The 24,565-nt window shown below is 36.9% G+C and overlaps 4 protein-coding genes and 1 long non-coding RNA gene across 5 annotated transcripts; 2 read left to right on the plus strand and 3 right to left on the minus strand.

Moving 5' to 3' along the window:
• Positions 1 to 3,655, minus strand: LOC135769331 (extracellular calcium-sensing receptor-like). Its single transcript, XM_065278667.2, has 6 exons — positions 3,441 to 3,655; positions 2,991 to 3,288; positions 2,018 to 2,851; positions 1,616 to 1,837; positions 986 to 1,109; positions 1 to 896 (listed from the first exon to the last, which is right to left on the minus strand). The coding sequence occupies exons 1-6, from the start codon at positions 3,653 to 3,655 to the stop codon at positions 1 to 3; spliced, it is 2,589 nt and encodes an 862-aa protein (XP_065134739.2).
• A 1,724-nt stretch (positions 3,656 to 5,379) lies between these two features.
• LOC135769405 (extracellular calcium-sensing receptor-like) lies at positions 5,380 to 9,223 on the plus strand. The gene is made up of 6 exons (XM_065278717.2): positions 5,380 to 5,516; positions 5,590 to 5,878; positions 6,100 to 6,912; positions 7,089 to 7,313; positions 8,066 to 8,189; positions 8,322 to 9,223. The coding sequence occupies exons 2-6, from the start codon at positions 5,624 to 5,626 to the stop codon at positions 9,221 to 9,223; spliced, it is 2,319 nt and encodes a 772-aa protein (XP_065134789.2). The 5' UTR covers positions 5,380 to 5,516; positions 5,590 to 5,623.
• A 1,573-nt stretch (positions 9,224 to 10,796) lies between these two features.
• LOC135769404 (uncharacterized) lies at positions 10,797 to 15,038 on the minus strand. The gene is made up of 7 exons (XM_065278716.2): positions 14,442 to 15,038; positions 14,096 to 14,266; positions 12,440 to 12,534; positions 12,279 to 12,329; positions 11,697 to 12,072; positions 11,426 to 11,596; positions 10,797 to 10,850 (listed from the first exon to the last, which is right to left on the minus strand). The coding sequence occupies exons 1-7, from the start codon at positions 14,944 to 14,946 to the stop codon at positions 10,813 to 10,815; spliced, it is 1,407 nt and encodes a 468-aa protein (XP_065134788.2). The 5' UTR covers positions 14,947 to 15,038; the 3' UTR covers positions 10,797 to 10,812.
• A 948-nt stretch (positions 15,039 to 15,986) lies between these two features.
• On the minus strand, positions 15,987 to 19,678 carry LOC141282533 (uncharacterized). The gene is made up of 3 exons (XR_012337258.1): positions 18,381 to 19,678; positions 16,499 to 16,687; positions 15,987 to 16,157 (listed from the first exon to the last, which is right to left on the minus strand). It is a non-coding gene; the product is annotated as an uncharacterized lncRNA (long non-coding RNA).
• Positions 19,679 to 20,906: 1,228 nt separating this feature from the next.
• LOC135769330 (extracellular calcium-sensing receptor-like) lies at positions 20,907 to 24,252 on the plus strand. Its single transcript, XM_065278666.2, has 6 exons — positions 20,907 to 21,106; positions 21,244 to 21,532; positions 21,691 to 22,503; positions 22,666 to 22,890; positions 23,143 to 23,266; positions 23,351 to 24,252. The coding sequence occupies exons 1-6, from the start codon at positions 20,907 to 20,909 to the stop codon at positions 24,250 to 24,252; spliced, it is 2,553 nt and encodes an 850-aa protein (XP_065134738.2).
• Positions 24,253 to 24,565: the final 313 nt, after the last annotated feature.

Below are 24,565 nucleotides of genomic sequence, written 5' to 3' on the forward strand. Positions count from 1 at the left end.
CTACTTTTTCATCATACTTCTTTTGTCATTTTTTTCAGGTTGCAGTAATACAATATAACATTTAGGTGCAAATATACACAGCAGGAGAGCAAAGGCAGAAGCTAGAATAGCAAATACATGGACAGCAACCATATACTTTCCACGTGTACTCAAATAAACTGGAATGAAGGTGATCCACACCGCAAAAAATATAATCATGCTGAATGTTATGAATTTAGCCTCATTAAAGTTATCGGGTAGTTTTCTGGCTAAAAATGCCAATAAGAAACACAATAATGCCAGGAATCCAATATATCCTAATACACACCAAAATCCAACTTCAGATCCTACAGCACATTCAACAATTAAAGTTGCACTCATAAACTTGGTGTTATATACAGCAGAAGGAGGGTTGGCTGTTAACCATATGATGCAAATAAGTGCTTGCACACAAGTGCACAGGATTACACTTGATCTTTGTTTAGCAGGACCAAACCACTTCATGACATTACTGCCTGGAAGGGTGGCCCTAAAAGCCATTAAAACAACCACAGTTTTTGCCAGGATGCATGAGATACAAAGAGCAAAACTGATTCCGAAGGCTGGATACCGAATCCGGCATAACCAATCAGTGGGTTTCCCTATAAATGTGAGACTTATCAGAAAGCATGCACAGAGGAACAACAGGAGAAGGAAACTTAGCTCCATATTATTTCCTCGTATGACCGGAGTCTTCCTGTACATTATAAACACACCAAGCACTGCTAATGTTGCACAGGCTCCGAAAACTGACACTGCCCATAAAATGATTCCCAATGGCTCCAAAAAGGACAAAAACTCTACAGTTTTAGGAATGCATTGGTCTTGAGCTTGGTTTGGCCATGTCTCCTTTGAACATGTCAGGCACTTAATTGAGTCTGTGAAAACATGGAGGTAAAACGAAACTTATAATACAAATTTTCCTCTGTAAATACTACAAAGTGTGGAGCTGTAATTAAATCCACACCTGTTTGATTACTGATTTCTCCTTCAGCACATGGTATACAGTCAAAGCAGCAGATTGGCTTTCCCTTTTGCCGGGCCTTCCTGAAGCCTGGCAGGCAACTTTTACTGCACAATGATTCTGGGGCCTGATGATTACAGCAGTAGAAAAGAAACCTTTTTGTGACAACATATTAATACAGTAAGCACTTTCTACAAAGATATATTCTACAAAAAATGTGCATAAATGATAAAAGCTGGATGATCTGAATGATCTATATCAGGGGTCAGGGACTAAATAGGTTGTAATATATACATTTCAAACCTAACAACTTCAGACCCATTTTGTAGTTATAAGCAAATCACTAATTATTTCACGACATCTTGGCTATGCCTATATATATTGTTGTTTAAACCCCCGAGGGACCCCACTTTGAAAATGATCTATATAATGCAGAACTATAAGAGTGCAGAATTAAACATAAATAGCATTGTTTATAGTAATAGGTTTATGTTTAATACAGAATATAATGGGGCATTTCCATTTAAAGATACAAAACTGGATTCTGCATAGTTCAGTCTTAAACATTAGGTATAGTTCAAAGAAAAGGAACCAAAGCAAGCAGTATCTGGTGATGAGTGGGATGGCACACACCTTCTCTCCTCTGTGCCACATAATTATTGGCTCATCTATTACCAGGTCTTTGTCCTCATCGAGGGAAGCATCATAGAAGCCCACCCTTACCAGCTGAAGGGAACCATCAGGGGCTCTGTGCCAATTCATCAGATCATAGGATGCAATGGGGTCACCGTTGTCATCAAATCGAACCTCTTCCCCTAATGTTGTGAAATTTGTTTGTTTCATGTAGTGCAAGAGCTTGGATGGAGATTGGAACACAAAATAATTTAAAGCAAAAAAGACATTAAAATAAATAAATGTCAGTTTTATAGATGAGTTATCTTTAAATATAGTATTTAAATATTACTTTAAAACATTTCCACAGTCTAATATAAAGGCAGAGAAAAGAAAGGCATGTAAACGAAAAAGTTTACACACCTGCCATGACAAAATGGGATACAGATTCCCGCATGTCCCATTCTGAAAAGGGCCTTTTCCTGGGACACACATGTTCATATCATGTAGTGCATGAGCTATAAGATACACAGCTTTGTAAACATTGTAAGATACTCTGAGTTGTGAAACATCTGAATAAGGGGTGTACACATCATCCAGGCTCTCACTGCCATTGCAGGGTGGCCAGTTCTGTGCCCCTTCTCCATGTACATGAGTATTGAAAGATCCATTTAGGTGACAGCGAAAAGTCTCTTCCCAAAACTCAGAAAGAAAATGGGATGTTTGTGCAACCGGAACACTTAATTTTCTAAGGTAACTACCAAAATGTGGAATTTCAGCCCGACGTATGGCAAACCCCAAGGTTCCCTTTAACAAATCACCAAAATCCTCCCAAAGGTCTTTTGAAGTGGCCCAGGCCTCACTAGCAATCCACTGAAGATGTGTAACATTTTGTCGTCTGCATTCTTTTAGGATGCTATGCAAATATGATTCCACAGAGAAGTTTAGTATGACTGTTGCAGAAGAGGCTTTTAAAATGTTCACATGCTCCTCTGCTGCATCTTGGGTCAATGCAACAGGATAAAGGAGAACATAAGCAGGACAAATATTCAATCTTTCCGACTCTTTAAGGAAGAGCTGGATGGCAAATCGAGCATAGTCTGTATCCACACCGGTTACCCCGATCCATGTCCATTGAAAATAATGGAAAAGTTTAACTAAAGCTTTTATCTGAAAAACATCACTTGGCATTGTGCGCATGAATGTTGGAAACTCTCTCTTGTTACTGAGACAGGAACAGGATGCAAAGTAGCTCACCTGGAATAAGATAACAAAATGTAGGGTTTTTTCTGTAAGTTGACCATATGTGATTCTTAATAAAATTAAAGCATAATATGAATACAGCAATATTTTATAAACAAGACAAAGACCGAAGAAATATAATAGCAAAGGTTACCACAGGTATTTTAAAAGATCCTAGAGTTCTTAAAACAGCCATGGATATTCCTGATGAAGCCTCACCCACTATTACAGGACTGGGTTGTTTTTCTGTGTCTTCACAGCTTTGTCCACCACCTTTCTCTGGCTGTCCATTGACCATTACAAGAGATCTCTTTACAGATACAGGTATGTCATCACAGCTGTCTCTGATGTGGTAGCCCAGTGACACATTTGGCAAGAGGTCCTGCCGCTGGTTAATTTCTTTCACTGCAAAGATCATCGTCTGCATCCACCTTAGGGCTCGAGGGGTAAAGCTGCAAGAGATTTTACAAACACTGGTATTGAAAACATTACATAACTGCATTGTAACAAAAACTGTTAAAAAACTCAGAACCAGATATATGAATGATTGTATTTCTAAACAATTGTATTATTGTTTTTACAGCAAGATAAAACCATTACACACAATTTGTAAGTGTTGGGCTTGGGTTTGGTCCTGAATGACAAATCAGATGATACAGGGCTAAAATGCAAAGGAAAAAGCCCACCCAAAACAACATCTCCCCCTTGGTAAAAACTGTGAGTATCCTCATCTCCCTGATATATGCACTTGTCTTTGCTCTGCACACTAACGCAAATCAGAGGCCAAAATGTGAGCAGAGTTGCACAGAGTCGTGCCATAACTGACACAGACAAACAAAACTGGTGGGTTTAGAATATATACACAATCTGTGATGGAGGGATGGCCTTAACTTTTCATGGGGAATCACACAAACCAATAACATTTGCCGCTCATGCTGTCATGTGTTGTGCGCTAAGCCAATATAATCACTTTTTTATCGTACAAAAGCAATGTTTGCAATTTTATAGAGGTCATATACAGTATATCTTGATATTCTTCATGTCGGTCAATTTTATCTATGCTGGTTAAATGGATAGTTCACCAAAAAAGAAAAATTCTGAATTTATGATTTACTCACTTTGAAGTTGTTACAAACCTGTATTTATTTCTTTGTTCTGCTGAACACAAAAGAAGATATTTTGATAAATGTTTGAAGAGTTTGGTTTCAAAACGCAATAAAAATGAATTTTGACTAATTTCTGTAAAAATGTGTTACAAAGAAAGTGACAAGATAAAAACCACTATTTTCTGTTACAAACTAACATTTTTTAGGTTATAATAACATTAAAAATTCAAATCCATAATTTGATTTTCAAAGATTTATTATAAAAATGTATTATTTTTTCTGCAAAATGGAATAAAATATAAATTTATTGAATCAATATATAAATGTGCATTCATCTTCGCCATGTTATATTTATTTCATGCGCCCGAGTGCCTCTCACGTAAATTATTTGATTTTGATTGGTTACGTTTCTTCCCCGCAACAGAAAACCACCACAGTTTTCAAAGCCATCAAAATTACTCTTTTGTTTTTGTTTGTTTGTTGATCACAAAGTACAAATGAGATGAGGAGAACTGGGATTCTGAGTGTATGTAAAGTGGCGGCATTAATCTTTACATTAATGTTTATGCGGATTTATTGCACTCTGCAGAGAAGGAGGACTTGCGTTTGTTGAGGTTTGGCAAAAGGGAGAAAAGATGATTGGATTTCGCGTAAAATGAAGAATTTGCTTTTTAATACAGACCTGATAATATACTAATTTTGGCAGTAACTCTTTTTTTATGCCATTTATTGTGTTTTGGAACCAAAGTCTTTGTAACCTAACCATTCTTGAGCACCATGACTTAAACAGTATTTTTTATTTCATACTATGGAAGACAACGGTGCTCCTGTTTCCTGCTTGATACAAATATCTTCCTTTGTATCAGCAAAACAAGAAATGTATACAGGTTTAACTTAAGGATGAGTAAATTATGACAAAAAACTGTCCCTTTAAGTAAAACTACAAAAACTAAAATATGTTAAATATATCACACCCTTACATTACAATGAAATTATTGAAGTCTTATGTAAATAGGTAAGACTTGTGTTATTATTACACTGTAGCATGGACAGTGCTAACAATGTAATTTCCAATAATAATGATTGACTTAATGTATATTATAATTATAAGTACTCTCTTATTGATATTACTATTATTATATACTATATTATTACTATTATTACTATTCATGAACTGAATAGTAATGTGTAATATGTATGCAAATTGTTTCTTTTTGGGGGTTTCGTGAATGAAGTCACAAAGCACCTGATTCGATATATACGTAACTCAGGAGGATGTCATATACATAATGATATGCGTGAAGCATGACTGACATATAAAACAAAGTAACAGAAGCATCTCGCTGCCTTTTAACTTTTAGAGTTATGAGGATAATGATTCAGATTTTTTTCTCGGTTTTTCACCTCTCCAATGCAGCTGTTTCGTCAGACTGTTCTGCACTAGGTGACTATGATCTGCCAGTGTTCAAAAGTACTGGAGATTTTACAATAGGGGGAATTTTTCCTTTGCATTACAGAGTTGAGCTTCCATCAACAGACTACATAAAAAGACCTTTAGCAGCACAGTGTCAAGGGTAAGGAAAAGTGTTTTTATTGGTTATTTTTATTACTGTTATTAATTATGTGACATTTTGACTTTTTATACAGGTTTGATCCAAGGGCCTTCCGCTGGGCTCTTTCTATGAAGCTTGCAGTGGAACAGATAAACAACAGAGACGACCTTCTGCCAAATCATACGCTAGCTTACAAGATATTTGACTCCTGTGCCACTCCTGTGAAAGCTCAGAAAGCAGTCCTGGCGGTACTGAATGGTCAGGATGTTGTTTCAACTTTTATTTGTTCTGGGTCTGGTTCTTTATTAGGATTAGTAGGGGAATCTGGATCCTCACAATCCATTGTTGTCTCCAGAACTCTGCAACCTTTTCGAATACCAATGGTAATATGATTTTAGGCAGAGCTGTGTTTTCTGACTGTTTTCCTTTGTATGTTTCAAGCTTATATTTGTTGAGGTGACATGCATATTTACAGTTACTATTAATCACGAGATCTTTCTGTAAAAATGTCACCGTTTTTGGAAACTTTTTTGTTCTGTAGATGTATAAAGCTGGGTACCATTCATATTTTTTGTGTATGTTTTTCTTTCCCTTAAATTTTTAGATAAGCTACTTCTCAACTTGCTCTTGCCTAAGTGATCGGAAGCAATTCCCAACATTTTTCCGAGTTGTTCCCCATGATGATTACCAGGTCAAAGCAATCGCACAGCTTTTAAAGAAGTTTGGCTGGACGTGGATTGGTGTGGTCACTGAAGATCATGACTATGGCAGGTTTGCTTTGCAGGGCTTAAAGCGAGAAATTGAAAACACTGACATTTGTTTGGCCTATCATGAAATGATCCCTAAAGACTACACCCGGGAAAAAGTCCTTAGGATTTTAAATGTGATGAGGGAATCAACAGCTAAGGTGGTAGTTGTCTTTTCAGGAGAGGGTGAATTTTACCCATTCTTGAGAGAGTTTATGATTCAGAATATCACAGGAATTCAATGGATTGCAAGTGAGGCCTGGGTTACAGCTTCAATCTTAGCAAAGACATACCCATTTTTAGAGGGCACAGTTGGGTTTGCAATTCGTCAAGGACACATTCCAGGTTTGGAGGACTATCTGAAAATAGTAAATCCAGAAAGATATCCATCTAACCCTCAGGTTCAGGAGCTGTGGGAAGCTTTGTATGGCTGTTCCCCCTCTTCCTCCTCCTCATTGAACAGTCATCTGCCCCGCTGTACAGGGAAAGAGACTCTCAGAGAAGAGCACTCAGCCTATATGAACACTTCTAGCCCTCGTGTGAGCTATAATGTGTATAAAGCCGTGTATGCATTTGCTCATTCTCTTCATAATCTCATTCACTGTGAACCTAGAAACGGACCGTTTGAGAATTTCTCATGTGCAGACTTTAACAATGTGCATCCATGGCAGGTAAAAATATCTCAGGAACTGATGGAAAGTATTGTAAACATAATTTTATCTTTCTTTAAGTAACTTTGGTTAGTAACAATCCACAAATTCCATCTCAGTTTTTATCCTTCTAATAACAGCTGTCTGCTCCCTCTCACCATTTCTTCTTGCTTGCTTATTTTTTTATTACTTTAAAGCTTCAGCATTATTTGCAGGAAGTTTCCTTCTCTGTTTCCGGAGAAGAGGTTAATTTTGATGTAAAGGGCGATTCAATCCCATCATATGATTTGATAAACTGGCAAAGACATACAAATGGAGATATTCAGTTTATTAAAGTGGGTCTCTATAACACTGCAAAGCATGCTGGGAGAGAACTAGTGATTGAGGAGCAGGCCATCATGTGGTCGAACCGACAGAACAAGGCAAGGTGTTGACTGCGTACTGCACTGCCATCTGTTGCCATTTATGATAAAGAATGACATTAGAGGATCATAAGGCCACAGTTTTCACAATAACGTATTTAATTTTGCTAAGTCATATATTATTGCACTATAAACATATGCATTTTATCCAGTAAATTTACCCATTTTTGGACATTGCAAAAATCCTGAACTATTTACTATTTTCACGAATTCTAGCTTTAAAACATTAATTTCTCTCTTTTATGCGTTACATCTATATAAAATTCTCTAAGATAGTCCAAACTAAACTAAAAATACTTGAAAGGTTCTTTACAGCAATGCCATACAATGCCATTTAGTCAAAGGTTCTTTAAAAAACAATTTCCTTGATAAATTTTTAATAATCTGAAGAACTTTTTTACCTTAAATAAACTTTTGTGAAACAGGAAGGGTTCTTCAAATGTTAAAGGTGCTTTAAAAACCATTTAGACAGAAAAGGTTCTTCAATGGCATTGTAAAGCACCTTTATTTTTAAGGGTAAATACAATTTAAATTGCATAAATTAAATAAATTCATGTCCAAATCCAGCCCACAATACAGTATTTTAGTCTTAGTTTATTCAGATTTTTTTTTCAGTATTTCTGGAAACAAATTTTGTTTTTCTTAGTTAAATCCCTACCATGTCAATGCAGCTGATATGTATGTATGTATATACTATTTTAACAGTGTGTTTATTTTCAGATCAATATATAATGAGAATAATTTTCATGTAGGTACTTGTGTCTGTGTGCAGCAACAGCTGTACTCCAGGATTTAGGAAAGCTGTCCGTCATGGGCAGCCTCTGTGTTGCTTTGACTGTGTTCCATGTGATATTGGCAAGATCACTAATCAGACAGGTAAGACCAACCTAGTTGTATGGTTTCATTTAAAGGTTAAATAATAAAAAGACTCAATATCTAATTCCATGTGTAATTCCGCATAATTGTACAAAAGCTAACTCTAACTTTGTTAATGTATTATTATTTTAGATTCAGTAGATTGTCTGTCATGCCCTGAAGATTATTGGTCCAATGCGAATGGCACAATTTGTATTCCAAAGGTTGTTGAGTTTCTATCCCATGATGCAATGGGAATGACTCTAACTGTCATGGCTATTGTGGGAGCCTTTCTGACTATCACAGTTCTGGTGATATTTCTGTACAACAAAGGAACTCCTATAGTCCGTGTGAATAATTCAGAGCTCAGTTTCTTCATCCTGTTATCCTTGACTCTATGTTTTCTGTGTGCTTTGGTTTTTATTGGAGAACCCACATCCTGGTCTTGTATGCTGAGACACACTGCATTCAGCATCACTTTCTCACTCTGTATCTCCTGCATACTGGGAAAGACTTTAGTGGTGCTGGCAGCTTTCACAGCTACCCAACCTGGAAACAATATAATGAAATGGTTGGGTCCCACACAACAGAGAATCATCATCTTCAGCTGTACTTTAGTTCAAGTGCTGATATGTACGGCCTGGCTTGTAGCGTCACCGCCGTTCCCTTATAGAAACACTAAATATCAACAGTCCAAGATTATTCTGGATTGCAGTGTGGGATCTGATCTGGCCTTCTGGTGTGTTCTGGGATATATCGGACTCTTGGCCTGCGTTTGCTTTTTTCTAGCGTTTTTGGGTAGGAAGTTACCAGGCAATTTTAATGAGGCCAAGTACATCACTTTTAGCATGCTTATATTTTGTGCAGTGTGGTTGGCCTTTGTACCTGCATATGTCAGTTCACCTGGTAAATTCACAACTGCTGTAGAGATTTTTGCTATATTGGCTTCTAGTTTTGGCCTGCTCCTCTGCTTATTTGCTCCAAAATGTTACATTATTTTACTGAAGCCTGAAAAGAACACCAAGCACCATTTAATGGGAAAAGTTGCAAAATAAAAAAGCATGCTTTTTATTGTAAAATTGTACTTGCACTTTTTAAATAACGCTCCACTTCACTAATTTTACCAAACCTTATTGTATGAAATAACTGTGCAAAAAAACTGTATAAAAATTATTTAAAAAATGTTTTTTAAAATAATACGTTAGTATTTTACTAATTTTTTACTTAATAGCCAACTTCAGTTCTTCTTAAGTACCTCTTAAGACACTTTTAAGAATATCTAAGTGTACTTATCTGTGCTATTTTAAGACTTCATAAATATGAACTAAAATGGGCTAAAAATGTATTTAAAATAATTATTTAGTACCACTTGTAGTAAATGTGAACCCATCTATCATACAAAGATGGGTTCACATTTACTACAAATGGTAACTAATTACATTTAATGCAGAGATAGTATATGTTAAAAGCACATTTTAGTTCATATTCATGGTGTCTCAAAATAGCACAGATAAGTTACGTACACTAAGATAACCTTAAGAGGTATTAAAGAAGAATTTTAAGAAAGTAGAAGTACAAAATTAGTGCACAAAAATAGAGCACTTTAGTATATTAGTTTACACAATTTTTTTACCTGGGTGTACATTGAGCACCACCAGGCTTTGTTGGGCCAGATTTCATTTAAATTTTAATAAATTTTAATTTAAAACCATTTCTTTTATTTGGATGAATTTGTCTTTTATGAGTTATAATTTCTATATTTGCTGGTCAATTATAAACAATAGGTAAATTTAAACTGCTAGCAAAAACTTGAGAAAATTGTTTGGGTCCCCGAGTGGCCCCTCCCCTAACAGATGAAATCTCACTCCAAACTTTTGGTAAAACTTCAGAACCCTGTATAAGTCAATCAATGAAAACCTGAAGTGAGTGACCTGTTTGGTCAACATTTTAGAGTGAATAATGTGCTATATATGATATATGGTTGACTGCCTCCACTGAAAGCATCCATCATTGCATATTAAATGGTTTATTTTTTTTTCTCTTCTGTTTTTATCAAGTTTAAAGTTTGAAACCAACATGGTTAAATAGCAGACTGAGGTCACTAAAGCATTCCTGTCAGTACTATCAAGCCTTGGTTATTGTTCTTGTGCCTCTTTATGTTGCCTTTTTTTTTTCATTTATTGATTATGTAAAATATACTGCTTAAATGTAATAAATGTTTGTTAAAAATACATCTTTAAATATATGGGTAATGTGTGTGTTAGACCCTTGTTTATTGTACTTGTCCTCAAATAAAAAAAACAGTTGTTGAAAAAGTATTTGATTTATTAAAATAATGACATTTAAGAAAATACATTTAATTAATATGACAATTTAATTATCAAAATCAGAAAAGTTATATTATTTCAGGAAAAGTCTTTGTAAAAACGACATCTAAAATGCAAACAATTCATGTTAAAGTATTACAATAATAACTAAATAAATATAAAAAACAAATAAATAAATATGAGTAATAACTAATTAAATATTTAAACAAACAAACAAATAAATAAATAAATAAGAGTAATAACTAATTAAATATTTAAACAAACAAACAAATAAATAAATAAATAAGAGTAGATTAATGAAGTCTGGTCTGGTCAACTCAGTCCTGGGTAATGTCCAGCACATTTATGTTTAGCCCTGCGGAAGAAAAACAAGAGAATTGTTCTTTCATTCTTCTATTTATCTATTCATTATACGTATAATATGATCAGGCTCTTAAACAGAAACTGAACAATGATCTCTGGTCCCTTCAACACCTGTGACTACTCTGTCTGTAATGCTACCTCATGTCTGACAGCAGTGATGAACTGAAGACCCTGCCTGCCTTCATTCTGGATTAAACCAGCTGTGTTTCAAGATCTGCTGTAATGTGGGCCGTTTAGCTGGTTTACGAGCTAAACACTCACAAATAATGCTACGACATTCTGTAGAATTTTAAAGATTAGAGATGGTTATTCATGACCATGTGACACAATACTCATACATGACAAATAATATAGCTTCTATAAGATTAATACCCTACATGCATTCATCATGTAATTATAAGAAACCTCCAATGACAATTAAAACCTCTAAGTTCAGAGAGTCTCACTGTATGTGTTAGATTTGACTCTTAATAATATTCAGCTGTTTCTTTTTGTTACTCCATGTGACACTACCAGAGATTTATGTGTGCGTTTAAAAAACGTTCCTGTCAATAATTCTTCACTCACCTTCCGATAAGTCGGGATTCACAAACTGGACTTTCTTTGAGTTTTCAAAAGGCATATTTATACGCCCGTTGACCATTTTATACAGAACCAAACCTAGACTCCAGACGTTTACAGGAATGGCCTGATACCTGCGCTTGTTAAAGACCTCAGGTGGGCAGTAGTCTGGTACTCCTGTAAGCAAGACATTTTCAGAGTTGAACGAACCTGTACAAGCGTAATGTGATTGCTAGGTTTCAACACTGTGCTACAGCAACACAAAAAGTCAGCTCACCTCTATACTGACTTATTTTGTAGCCAGCAGTAGTCAACAGCTGACCACAACCAAAGTCAATCAACTTGAGCTCCAGTGTGCTCGTGTTGACCAGAATGTTGCCCGGATGGATGTCAGTGTGAAACACGCCGTGGTCAATGCAGTCGATCACTCCCTGTACTGCTTGACGCATTAAAACACGTGCTGTGTTTTCACTCAGTGGTTCTGAGAGATATTTCCATAAGCTTAGGCAGGGCTTAGGGTACTCCATAATCACTATTACATCCTTGGGGTCTTCGAACCATTCAAACATTCTGATCACATTTGGGCTTAAGGGAGCTTCGCTCATCTTAAGCATCAGAGCCACTTCGGTAATCAGAGGTTTGGGATGGCCAGGCTAGAGAATACAGAGAAAATATTGCTCCAATATATTTGAATGGACTTGAATATCTATAGATGCAATAAAAACTCCTAACTCACAATTCTCCAGTATATTTAGGCTTACCTGTTTATTTAAGTCAAGTGGTAGGTATATTAGTTATACTGTATCGTAAGGAATTAAGTAACTTTATATTTATATATTCATTAAGTTTTAACACTCACGATCAAAATAGTACGGCCATCTTCCAACTTGGACATATATTTGATGGCGACCTGCAAAAGATTTATAAAGTTAAAAAAGTCCCGTCCTTGCACATGTTTTGAACATGGACAATATCTAAGTGCATACAGAATTTTTGTTGAATTTGGGAAGAGCAAACTACCTCTTGGCCATCAGAAATCCGTGTTCCCTGACAAACCGTTCCAAATCCTCCTTTTCCCAGGATATTATTCAATGTATAGTAAGACAGAACATCTCCTGAAACACACAAACACCAAGTACATGACAATATTGTATATGAGTTTGCAAGTTCGATTAATTGTCAGGCATGAAGCATAATTTCAATGCTGGTTGTGACAAAGAGTTTAAAAAACTCTTTGTTTTAGGCTTGGTTTCACAGACAAGGCTTAGCTAAAACCAAGACTAGGCCTTCTTTAATAAATATGCCTTAGTTACTGGTGTTTATCCTGAGACAAATCAAAGGCACTGGCATATTTTAAGATCAAACATGTGTCTTATAGGGGTGGCACGGTTCACAAAACCCTCGGTTCGGTTCGTATCACGGTTCTATGGTCACGGTTCACGGTTCAGTACGGTTCTTGTTGTTATTTTTTCTTTAAATTTTTAACACTCCAGAAATGTATTATCTTATTAATGTATTAATTATCCATAATTTAGGATACAGTATTAAAAAAAGTTATATCATGTAATCATGCACAAACTGAATTTGACTTTAAGCACATTATTGGGACCATCTCTGAGGAAAGCCAGATGAGATTTTGATAGAGCAAGAGGGAAGACATTGATGATTTCAACATGCTTTTCATTTAATTGGCAAAAAAGAGAATGTGTATTGCCATCTACATAAACTTTACGTGCATTTTTAGCACACAAAGATAACTTGCATTTATTAAAATGCCGACTTCAGTGTAGCTCTTAGATTTATCACTGAGAGGCTGCTTTAATACTGAGAGTTTATGTGGACGAGAGAGAAACATAACCTTTGCACCTGTAATATTAAAATCTCTTTAAGTCTCTTTTGTCCACTTTTGATTACTTTGAGGGGCAATTTCTGAAATAAGATCGCGCAACTTTCACACGCTAGCAAAATGAAACTACGCGGAAATCAGCCGCTTTAATTTTATCAATGAAAGGCTAAAAATAGCGCTGAATATGAAAAGACGCAAAACATTGTTGTCAGTACCTCAGATTAGATAAATGGTCGGAGAGAAGGCGATCTCCTGTGGCTATTGGAGCATATTCAACCCATAGACTGCAGTTCTATCTATTGTTTTATTTCCGCTGTCATCATAAGTAACATGAAATAAAAATGTGTTTCCACACACCAAACTTATACGACGCTGGCGCATCCTCCAACTGCGGGCAGACTTCCATTTCTCTCCCACTTGCCATTTCTACCGTAACATAACCCGCAGTACTTATACTCCAAACCAGTCACCTCTTCTTTCGCGCGAAAGGGAAACACGCTATCTGAGGTCACATACAGGGCATGAGACTACATTGCGCATGCCATGAACCGTTGAACCGTGCGGTACACACGCGCTCCGAACCGAGACAAGCGAACCGAACGGTTCGGATTTTTTTCATGGACCGTGCCACCCCTAGTGTCTTAGTCTAGGACTAGCTTTGTCTTTGAAACCAGGCGTTAATGTTTAATCCAATACAACACAAAACAGCTAATAGCAGACTATACGGTTGCGGTAAAGTGAGATGAAATCAAAATGAATATTTCACGCAATGGTAAATGAAACTTAAAAACTGGACAGAACTAATAATGTAATAATAACTACAGACTCACCATCAGTGGGCTCAAACAGTTTTTCATAAGATGGAGATCTTTGTGGCAGTACAATAGGCTCAATTCTATTGCTTCGGCGGGTGAAGGTTTTCTTCACAGCCTTCCAGGTATTCTTGCACAACCTACGGATTTTTCCTGCCCTCTTCTTCTTCTTACTTTTGACATGTTGTTCTACATAAAAAAAGAGCAAAAGTAAACGATTAAAAACATCTCTGATCACAGATTAAAAAGAATGATTCATTTAGCTGCTAATAATAATCATCAAAATTCATAAAGTCAAAACTAAAATCACTTTATAGCATGAATTTTGCTCTTATTTTTGTATATTTGTCTCATTTCCTCTTACCATTTGGGTTGATCCCAGTGAATGTTCCATTAGGATTCTTCATGTCATTTAAAATGTCCAGTCTTACGGATGCAGATGAGTTTCCTGTCACCCTCCTGGACTTATCGTCAATTGACAACAAAGAGTCCGATAACTGGTGTCTCTTTTTCATCTCTATGGCTGGCGATGAATTATCATTCACCTCAGCAGACCATAGGTCAGGTGGCAGTGAAAAGTCACTGCTTGCACTGAGTTCTGTCAGTGCTTCAGCGCCATCACTCAGATTGCCATCTTCACCAGCGATGTGCAACGAGGATGCAGACATGATGTCCGATGTGTCCATAACATGCGCTTCCACAATATCTGAATCCGTGTTTAAAGTTTGTTCCGGCATTGAGCAAACTTTGGCTGCATTTACACCCTCAACCGAACATGCATGCTCGAGCCGGTGGGAACCTGAACTTTGCTCGAGGCTTGATACAATTGGGACAGACAGCCCTAACGAAGATTGAGGTGTGTCCGGCATTATTGAGGAAACAATAGGCTCCACTTTATTAGTGCGGCTAGGGAGAAAGAGGCTTGTCACAGCCTTACAAGTTCTCTTAAAGAACCCACGGATCCCCGCCATCTTCCTCCCTTTGCCATGTTGTTCTGAAATGAAGAGAACCACACAGTAAACTGTTAAAAACATCTCTGAAAAAATTCATTATTTTGTCCGCGTGCAGCCCAAATTTGAGACTGTGCGGCCAGTGTGCGTACAGTCCACGTACAACAGCGCATGCGTGTGAAAATATTTAGACAGGACACTCCACTACAAACACTTATTCAAAGGAAATAGACAGCATTTGCACACACACTCTCGTTTTTCTTCTTTCATTTTTACTTCTTCCAAGAACAGAAAGCTGTGGAGCATGTTTGTTACCATAATGTTTGATTCATGTTCTTTGTATTTGCAATGGTGGATTGGTTACTTTTCTTCCCCTATCCTAATGTTTTTATGTACTGTAAATGTTGCCAAATCAGTGCTGCCCTGACGACCTGGTAGAGTAATAATTTGAATTCAAATTATTAATCATTTGTATTACGTGTAGTGTCGAACGCGGCCATCCGTGTGTAGCCGCGTATAGGGGAGTATACTTGGAAAGCTGGACACGTGCGCGCGCGAGCCAGATGCGGACGCAGAAAAAAGTATACCCCTCCTTGAGAGTGAGGCGATGGGGTAGAGGGGGGATACTCCAAAAACTGTCACAGGTCAGAGATGAGGAGTGGCTATATATAAAGACCCCTTTGCGCGCTTATGGGTTTACATGAACATGCTCCTAGTTTTTAAGTTCACATTCCTGAAAGATGCTCAATTTTCTTATCAAAATGACAAAAATAATAGTGTGTGACGTTTAAGTGGACAATACACAGACATTTTAATATACTTATCAGACACAGATAACCGTGTCTGATTGGGTGATAAACAGGCATGGCATTCTCCCTTGTGTGCCATTAATAGTGACTAATAGATCTAATGTCGGCATAAATGTTTTAGTTTACATATTCATTTCCTCTTACCTTTTGGGCTGTCGTCCACGGTGTTTGACAAATCCATTGGCATATTGACAGGGCTGAGTGACAAATCCCCTGAAGGGATGTTTTTAAATTCAGGGAAACTGTCACTAGAAATGCCAACTTCCAATCCACTTCCTTCACTCCTTTCATAGGTGTCAACCTCGGTGTCAGTGAGGGACACTGTAGACAGGATGTTAAAAAAGTGGTTAAATGAGACAATGCGTGTATTTGTACACTTGGGCATTTCTGCTGTTTTCACACTATCAGTCTTTTTTCTTTCTGATACATCAAATTTAAAAAGGTAATAACAGAAAACTACAAGAAAACTTTTCAAATATAAGTCATATGTACAGTAGACTTCATGCTGCACCCCCACATCCCACATAGGACGTACTCTATTTTTTGTTATGTAGGTGACACTTGGCCATAAAACAGACGTCTTTGTGTGCCAATTTACTAATATTAAAGATCATCTATCTAACGTCAGCATAAATGTAGTTTACATGTTCAATTCATCTCACCTTTTGGACTGTCGTCCACAGTTTGTGCAATATATCCATTCTTGAACTTTCCGCCAGCGCAGAGCGACGAATCCTTTGACTGATGGATATTCAGACCAAGGAATCGGTCACCGCAAACGCCGACTTCAAGTCCCCTTCCTCCTTTTCTTTCAAAGGTGTCCCCCTCGATGGAAATGGGGGACCAACATGCTGAGAATATGATGATAAATCAAAGGTTAACACTTGCGTTTGCACAACAACTTCTGCACTTCTACTATTGCTTCAAAAACTAAAAAAAAACCTGAGCCGGGTCATCTTTTCAAATTTAAGTACCAGGAAATATACTCCTAATGGTTAAAAGGCATACCGCACCCATTCACACGACATAGAAATTATGACAGGGCCTTTTTTTTTGTTCAGGACATTTATATGGCTTAAATCAATAAAAATGCAAGCTTTCATATATTAGTTTGATATATACATTTGTACTGTAAAATATTTCCAGATTTTCACAAGACTAAAGACTTAACCCTGGTTTATTTACAGTAAAATATCCTGCCCTTATTTACTTGTTGTACTTTAACATTGCAGTAAACTTGACCATTCACTGTTATAACTGCAAATTACAACTAATATATGCTCAATGTTCTTATCAGAATAACACATATGGGGCTCTATTTTAACGATCTGAAACGCAAGTGCGAAGCGCAACGCGCAAGTGAGTTTGTGGGCGGATCTTGGGCGCTGTTGCTATTTTCCCGGCGTGAGAAATAACTCTTGCGCCGGGCGCAAATCAATAAGGGGTTGGTCTGAAGTAGGTTCATTATTCATAGGTGTGGTTTGGGCGTAACGTCAAATAAACCAATCAGAACGCTATCCAACATTCCCTTTAAACGCAAGGGCGCAAGTTCCATGGCGGGTTGCTATTATTATGACGGATTTACCAGGCGTACGCCAGGAGCGGTTCACAGCCGAGGAGACCGACGTCCTTGTACGGGGGAATCCCACGCTTGCCAGCATAAATCGGGCACGCCGTGTAACGGGAGGTGGATCTGCCTCAGGACTTGACGCCAGCAGAGGACATCGCTGCGTCCACCCTCACCGCTGAAAGGGTTTGGGGGCTTTGAAATCGGACCCAAGAAACGCAAGCAAGGTCCAACCCCAAAGTACTCTTACAAATCAAGTTCATATACATTAAGGTTTCTTATGAAAACATTTTAACTATTATTTACATAAAATAAACGTAATACAGCCACACAACAAAGTTATGAAAATATTTTAATCGTTATTTGCATGAGAATAAATAAAAACTATCACCACAATGCTCACCACTATGATTCCCCTTATCTCGTGTATTAATATTTTTAAGTGTAACAATTTATGATTTGCAAAAATAACTGTTGCATCTGTGTAGATTAGATAAGCAAAGTGTATGCGCGTTGTGCACGCTATACATTATGGTCAAGCATGCGCCCTTAAAATAGCATAATGAACCACGCGCAACGCGCCACTGACTTTAGACTAGATTTTTTTGGTTAGTAGCGCAATTGTTTTTTGAAACTGCAAAATAGCATAAGAGATGGTTTGCGCCGCAACACGCCTCCTTTTTGCGCTGAACCGCCCAGGGAGCGCAAGTTCATTCCCTAGTTTGCTGACGTGCATCTGTGGAGGGAAAAACCCCGCTGTGCGCCGGCGCAAAATACTAATGATACATGCGTCACTGACAAAGTCAATTGCGCTGGGTGCAAGATAGGGCCCATGGTGTGTGATATTTAACTGGTCAACAATGACATTTAATGTACCTTTTGGCCCATATTGTACAATAATTGTCTACTAACAGTAAATATATTCTAATATCAGCATCAATTTAGTTTGCACATTCATTCATTTCATCTTACTGTACCTTTTGGACTGCTGTCCTCAGCATGTATAATAAAGGGTTTCATGAACATTTGGTCAACGGAGAACAACATATCCCATGCCTGGATGTTGCTGACCTCAGGAAAACTGTCACTCCTGACTTCCTGTCCATGATCTCCTTTACACTTAGAAATGCCACCCTCGGTGTTGGTGAGGGGCAAAAGTACTGTAGATATTACAAAAATGAATACATTTAAAATAATTACAAGAATACTGTTACTCGTTTTCTCATCAATATAACATAATGTGTGATATTTACAGTAAGTGGTAAAGACATTTTTATATATACACATTGCCTGACAACCGTGTTCAGTTAGGCCATAAAACAAACATTGTCTTCTAATATATGAAGAGCTTATATCTAATAACCACATAAATGTAGTTTGAACAAAATTATTAATTTTATCTTACCTTCTGGACTTTCGTCCATAGCACGTAAAATAGACGCCTCCGTAAACTTTCCGTCAGCGAAGTGCAACGAATCCCGTGAATGATTGGTGGTCAGACCAGGGAAAAAGTCACTCCAAACGCTGACTTCAAGCCCGTCATCGTCTCTACTCTCGGTGCTGCCCTCGGTGTCAGTGAGGGACAAACCGGAGTACATGATGAGCGGTCAAGTGGTCGAAAACATGTGTGAACAAACACCAATACACTACGTATAAGTGGTTGTAAACTTGTATATTTCTGCACTCTCGCACTCAATGTAGCTTTTGATCGCTTTGTAAAGTTTGAGTCTCTTTCTGTGATTTTCTTCGCTTTCGCTCAGATGATCATTGAATGAGTGTGTGACTGCAGTTCTGTGAGCTGCTATTTATACCCGTCTATGGAACGCGAGCATTATGATGTCAAAATACAGTAACTGTTACGCACTATCGTCATAATGTTGTAGAACACGTCACGCATCAGTGCACTGATCTAACTTTGTCATAATAATAAAGCCACCGCGCTGCCATATTGACTGTTTTTATAACTAAAGTCTCTTACAACTAAGCATACTAACATTGTTATTTATTTATCTGAATTTTACTTGCTCAAAACAGTAATTACTGTACATGGTTATTAACGTTAGTGAATATGCACATAAGTTCCTGTTCACCTTGTACATGTATTAACTGTTATGTATTTTTTATTTGTACACTGAGTAAACAATTAAACGCTTTCTTTAATGCTATTTTGAAACTGTCTAAGTATTTGATTGAGCAATAACGTTACGCATATGATTCCTATTCAAATCAGATTGTAAAAGAAGCCATAAAGTATCATGCAGCTTTTAAACAGCTTTAATGTTGCAACGGTTAAAATGTGCACCAGACACACTTACCTTAACGATTTCTATATTGCTTATCGTACTCGAAAAGGAAAAAGATTGTAGCTTACTTTGATAAGCTTATAAACAAGGTGAAATTAAATGTTTTGAGTCAAGGTCGCCCTCTGTCGGTTGGGAATACCAAACACTTAGCACAAGGGTATTTGGCAATCCAATTTAATTTTATTAGACTCTTATGTTTAGTTATTTTAAAGATATTTAAATGTAATTGCAATAAAACGGCTACTAGTGCAGTCATTATCTGAAATGCTTTATTTCAGTATTTAACAAATATCTCTTTTGACTGCAGAATCCTCTTAGTGCATTGGCAAAATCATCCACTTAAAAAAACACACACACACACACTTCTTTGGAAACAGTAAACCATTTCAAAATCACTAAAGATGCAACTAGAAAAATTGCAAATAATGAACGTTATGTGAAAATAAAGAAATGAAACCCACACATTATATGAACATTAGGGGGCGCTGTGACTTTCACATACAATACAGTACTTGTTAGTTGCATTAATCTGTAGGCCTACTTGATTAATTTTCTTAACAATGTCGATGAAGTCTAATGCCGCAAAAAATTAATATATAAATAAAAATATATGGCAAAAAATAAATTGATAGACTAAATAAACTTAAACTTACGATTGTTTAGAGAATAAATCTTGTTTATTGTTATTATATAAATATTGTTTATTCTTAACCAATGTAAAAAAAAACATGTTTAGGTATTGTTATTGTTAAACACGTAAACACAATTTAAAAAACTGAGATGAAATATGGTCTAAACCAGGGGTCTTCAACCTGTGAGCAAGGGCTACCACAATGGATAAAACAACCTGGATGGCTACTTTTTTCATATAGTCTACTTAAAACTTGTATTGTTTTACTTGATTTTATTTTATTTGTTGATATGTTTTATCATTATTTAAAATGTTAATATACATAAAAAACACAATTTCGGAGACCATTGGTCTAAACTGATTTCATGGTTTTTAATAAAAGCACATCAGGAAGTTTTAGGCTGTCATCTCCCTTTGAATACATTGTGGATAATATTACACACAACTGATTCAGCAAATAACCAAGTACGTCAGACATAATGATATGCAAAGAGCATGACTAGCCATATAAAACATCAGGAAACAGAGATGTGTCCTAGCTCTTTGTTTATATGGAGCTCAAAAGAACAATGATTTACATTTTTGTCTATGTGTTTCATCTTTCCAGTGCAGCTGTGTCTTCAAACTGCTCCCCACAGGATGACTTTGGTCTGCCAGTATTCTTAACAACTGAAGACTTTACAATAGGGGGAATTTTTCCTTTGCATTATAGAGTTGAGCTTCCATCAACAGACTTCATAAAAAAACCTTTAAAAGCTCAGTGTCAAGGGTAAGAATATGGGCTTTGTGTTCTCCTTAGCTGAGATGTTCAATATTTTGTCTAGAATTTGTTTTAATTCTGAAATCAAATAATAAGATGTCAACTTATTGAAAAATAAAAAATAAATGTTATTCCATTGTATGCAGGTTTGATCCAAGGGCCTTTCGTTGGGCTCTCACTATGAAGCTTGCAGTGGAACAGATAAACAACAGAAACGACCTTCTGCCAAATCATACGTTGTCTTACCGGATCTTTGACTCCTGCTCCACTCCTGTGACAGCTCAAAAGGCAGTCCTGGCAGCACTGAATAGCCAGGACGTTATGCAAAGTTCAATGTGTACTGGCTCTGGTCCTTTATTAGGATTAGTAGGAGAATCCGGATCCTCACAATCCATTGTACTCTCTAGAACTCTTCAGCCTTTCCGAATACCAATGGTAATAAAACGCAAGAGATTTCCAAAGAGAAAATGAAAAATTCAAATTTTCAGGAACTGTGAATTATGTAATACATTATTTTTATATTGTATTCAGACATTTTATTTTTTGGCAATGGTAATTAGATGTGTATTTGTTTTATATATTTTAACTCATAGATAAGCTACTTCTCAACTTGCTCTTGCCTAAGTGATCGCAAGCAATTTCCAACATTTTTCCGAGTGGTTCCCAATGATGATTACCAGGTCAAAGCAATCACACAACTTTTAAAGAAGTTTGGCTGGACGTGGATTGGTGTGGTCACTGAAGATCATGACTATGGCAGGTTTGCTTTGCAGGGCTTAAAGCAAGAGATTGAAAACACTGACATTTGTTTGGCCTATCATGAAATGATCCCTAAAGACTACACACGGGAAAAAGCTCTTAAGATTTTAAATGTGATAAGGGAATCAAAAGCTAAGGTGGTAGTTGTCTTTTCAGTAGAGGGTGAATTTTACCCATTCTTGAGAGAGTTTATGATTCAGAATATCACAGGAATTCAATGGATTGCAAGTGAGGCCTGGGTTACAGCTTCAATCTTAGCAAAGACATACCCATTTTTAGAGGGCACAATTGGGTTTGCAATTCGTCAAGGACACATTCCAGGTCTGGAAGATTATCTGAAAATAGTAAATCCAGAAAGATATCCGTCTAACCCTCAGGTCCAGGAACTGTGGGAATCTTTGTATGGCTGTTCCCCCTCTTCCTCCTCCTCATTGAACAGTCATCTGCCCCGCTGTACAGGGAAAGAGACTCTCAGAGAAGAGTACTCAGCCTATATGAACACTTCTAGCCCTCGTGTGAGCTATAATGTGTATAAAGCCGTGTATGCATTTGCTCATTCTCTTCATAATCTCATTCACTGTGAACCTGGAAACGGACCGTTTGAGAATTTCTCATGTGCAGACTTTAACAATGTGCATCCATGGCAGGTAAAAGTATTTTAGGTTTTGATGATTCTAAAAAAAGTAATTTTAAATTAATGTTCTGTTTATATTTAACAATTATATATCACTGAAAAATGTACATATTTTTTTGTCATTAAAAAATTAAATAAAGTGCCTATCTCTTAATCTTCAACATGCAATTTAAAGCTTCAGCATTACCTTCAGGAAGTTTCCTTCTCAGTTTCTGGACAAAATGTTAACTTTGATAATAAAGGAAATTCAATCCCATATTATGATTTAATAAACTGGCAAAGACATACAAATGGAGATATGCAGTTTGTTAAAGTGGGCCTGTATGATGGTGCTCAGCACCCCGGGAGAGAACTGTTCATTCAGGAGCAGGCCATCATGTGGCCAAACCAATACAATAAGGCAAGGTGTTAAATGTGCACTGCACTGCCACCTGTTGTTGTTTTTTACAAAAATCAAGCATTGTGTAGTGTTTCAGCCCCAAATATGTTTATTTGACATCTGCTTTTTATCATAACATGCTGTATATAAAGCTAAATATTTTTTTAAATCTTTTCTGACCCAATTTGCCTCAATGACACATAAAATTTGTATTTCTAATAAAAAAAGATAATTCTTAATTGTAAAACTTTATTTTTGTTATGATTTTTATAGGTTCCTGTTTCTGTGTGCACTGATAGATGTACCCCAGGATTTAGGAAAGCTGTCCATCGTGGGCAGCCTCTGTGTTGCTTTGACTGTGTTCCATGTGAGAGTGGCAAGATCAGTAATCAGACAGGTATGAGCACAAAACTCAAAGTACTGTATACTCATTAATTCCTCACATGCTAACTCTAACTTTGTTCATTTATAATTATTTTAGATTCAGTAGATTGTCTGTCCTGCCCTGAAGATTATTGGTCCAATGCAAATGGCACAATGTGTATTCCAAAGGTTGTTGAGTTTCTATCCCATGATGCAATGGGAATGACTCTAACTGTCATGGCTATTGTGGGAGCCTTTCTGACTATCACAGTTCTGGTGATATTTCTGTACAACAAAGGAACTCCTATAGTCCGTGTGAATAATTCAGAGCTCAGTTTCTTCATCCTGTTATCCTTGACTCTATGTTTTCTGTGTGCTTTGGTGTTTATTGGAGAACCCACATCCTGGTCCTGTATGCTGAGACACACTGCATTCAGCATCACTTTCTCACTCTGTATCTCCTGCATACTGGGAAAGACTTTAGTGGTGCTGGCAGCTTTCACAGCTACCCGACCTGGAAACAATATAATGAAATGGTTGGGTCCCACACAACAGAGAATCATCATCTTCAGCTGTACTTTAGTTCAAGTGCTGATATGTACGGCCTGGCTTGTAGCGTCACCGCCGTTCCCTTATAGAAACACTAAATATCAACAGTCCAAGATTATTCTGGATTGCAGTGTGGGATCTGATCTGGCCTTCTGGTGTGTTCTGGGATATATCGGACTCTTGGCCTGCGTTTGCTTTTTTCTAGCTTTTTTAGCTAGGAAATTACCAGGCAATTTTAATGAGGCCAAGTACATCACTTTCAGCATGCTTATATTTTGTGCAGTGTGGTTGGCCTTTGTACCTGCATATGTCAGCCAGCCTGGTAAATTTACAACTGCTGTGGAGATTTTTGCTATTTTAGGTTCTAGTTTTGGTCTGCTACTTTGCTTATTCGCTCCAAAGTGTTACATTATTTTACTGAAGCCTGAGAAGAACACCAAGCAGCATCTTTTAGGAAAAGTTACTAAATAAACATTTGTAATTTCACTATTACAAATACTTTAGATATGTTTTCTTTGTTGCAAGATTATGTTTATTCTATTATGCCATATCTTCATATAGGATAAGTAACATAACATAAATGAGACTTTATTGACTGTAAACTTTATGTACAAACTTAAAAAAAATACAAATATTCATGTATCATGCTGATGATTACAATGTGTATAATCATTTAATCTTGTCCTTAATGATAATAATAAACCATGTTTACAGGCATATTTCTCTAGATATTTTAAATTTAGTCGATGACACATGACAGTGACACATAATGAGATGCATGTCT

The sequence above is a fragment of the Paramisgurnus dabryanus genome, chromosome 9 (genome assembly GCF_030506205.2).
Source record: "Paramisgurnus dabryanus chromosome 9, PD_genome_1.1, whole genome shotgun sequence".
NCBI classification, from domain to species: Eukaryota; Metazoa; Chordata; class Actinopteri; order Cypriniformes; family Cobitidae; genus Paramisgurnus; species Paramisgurnus dabryanus.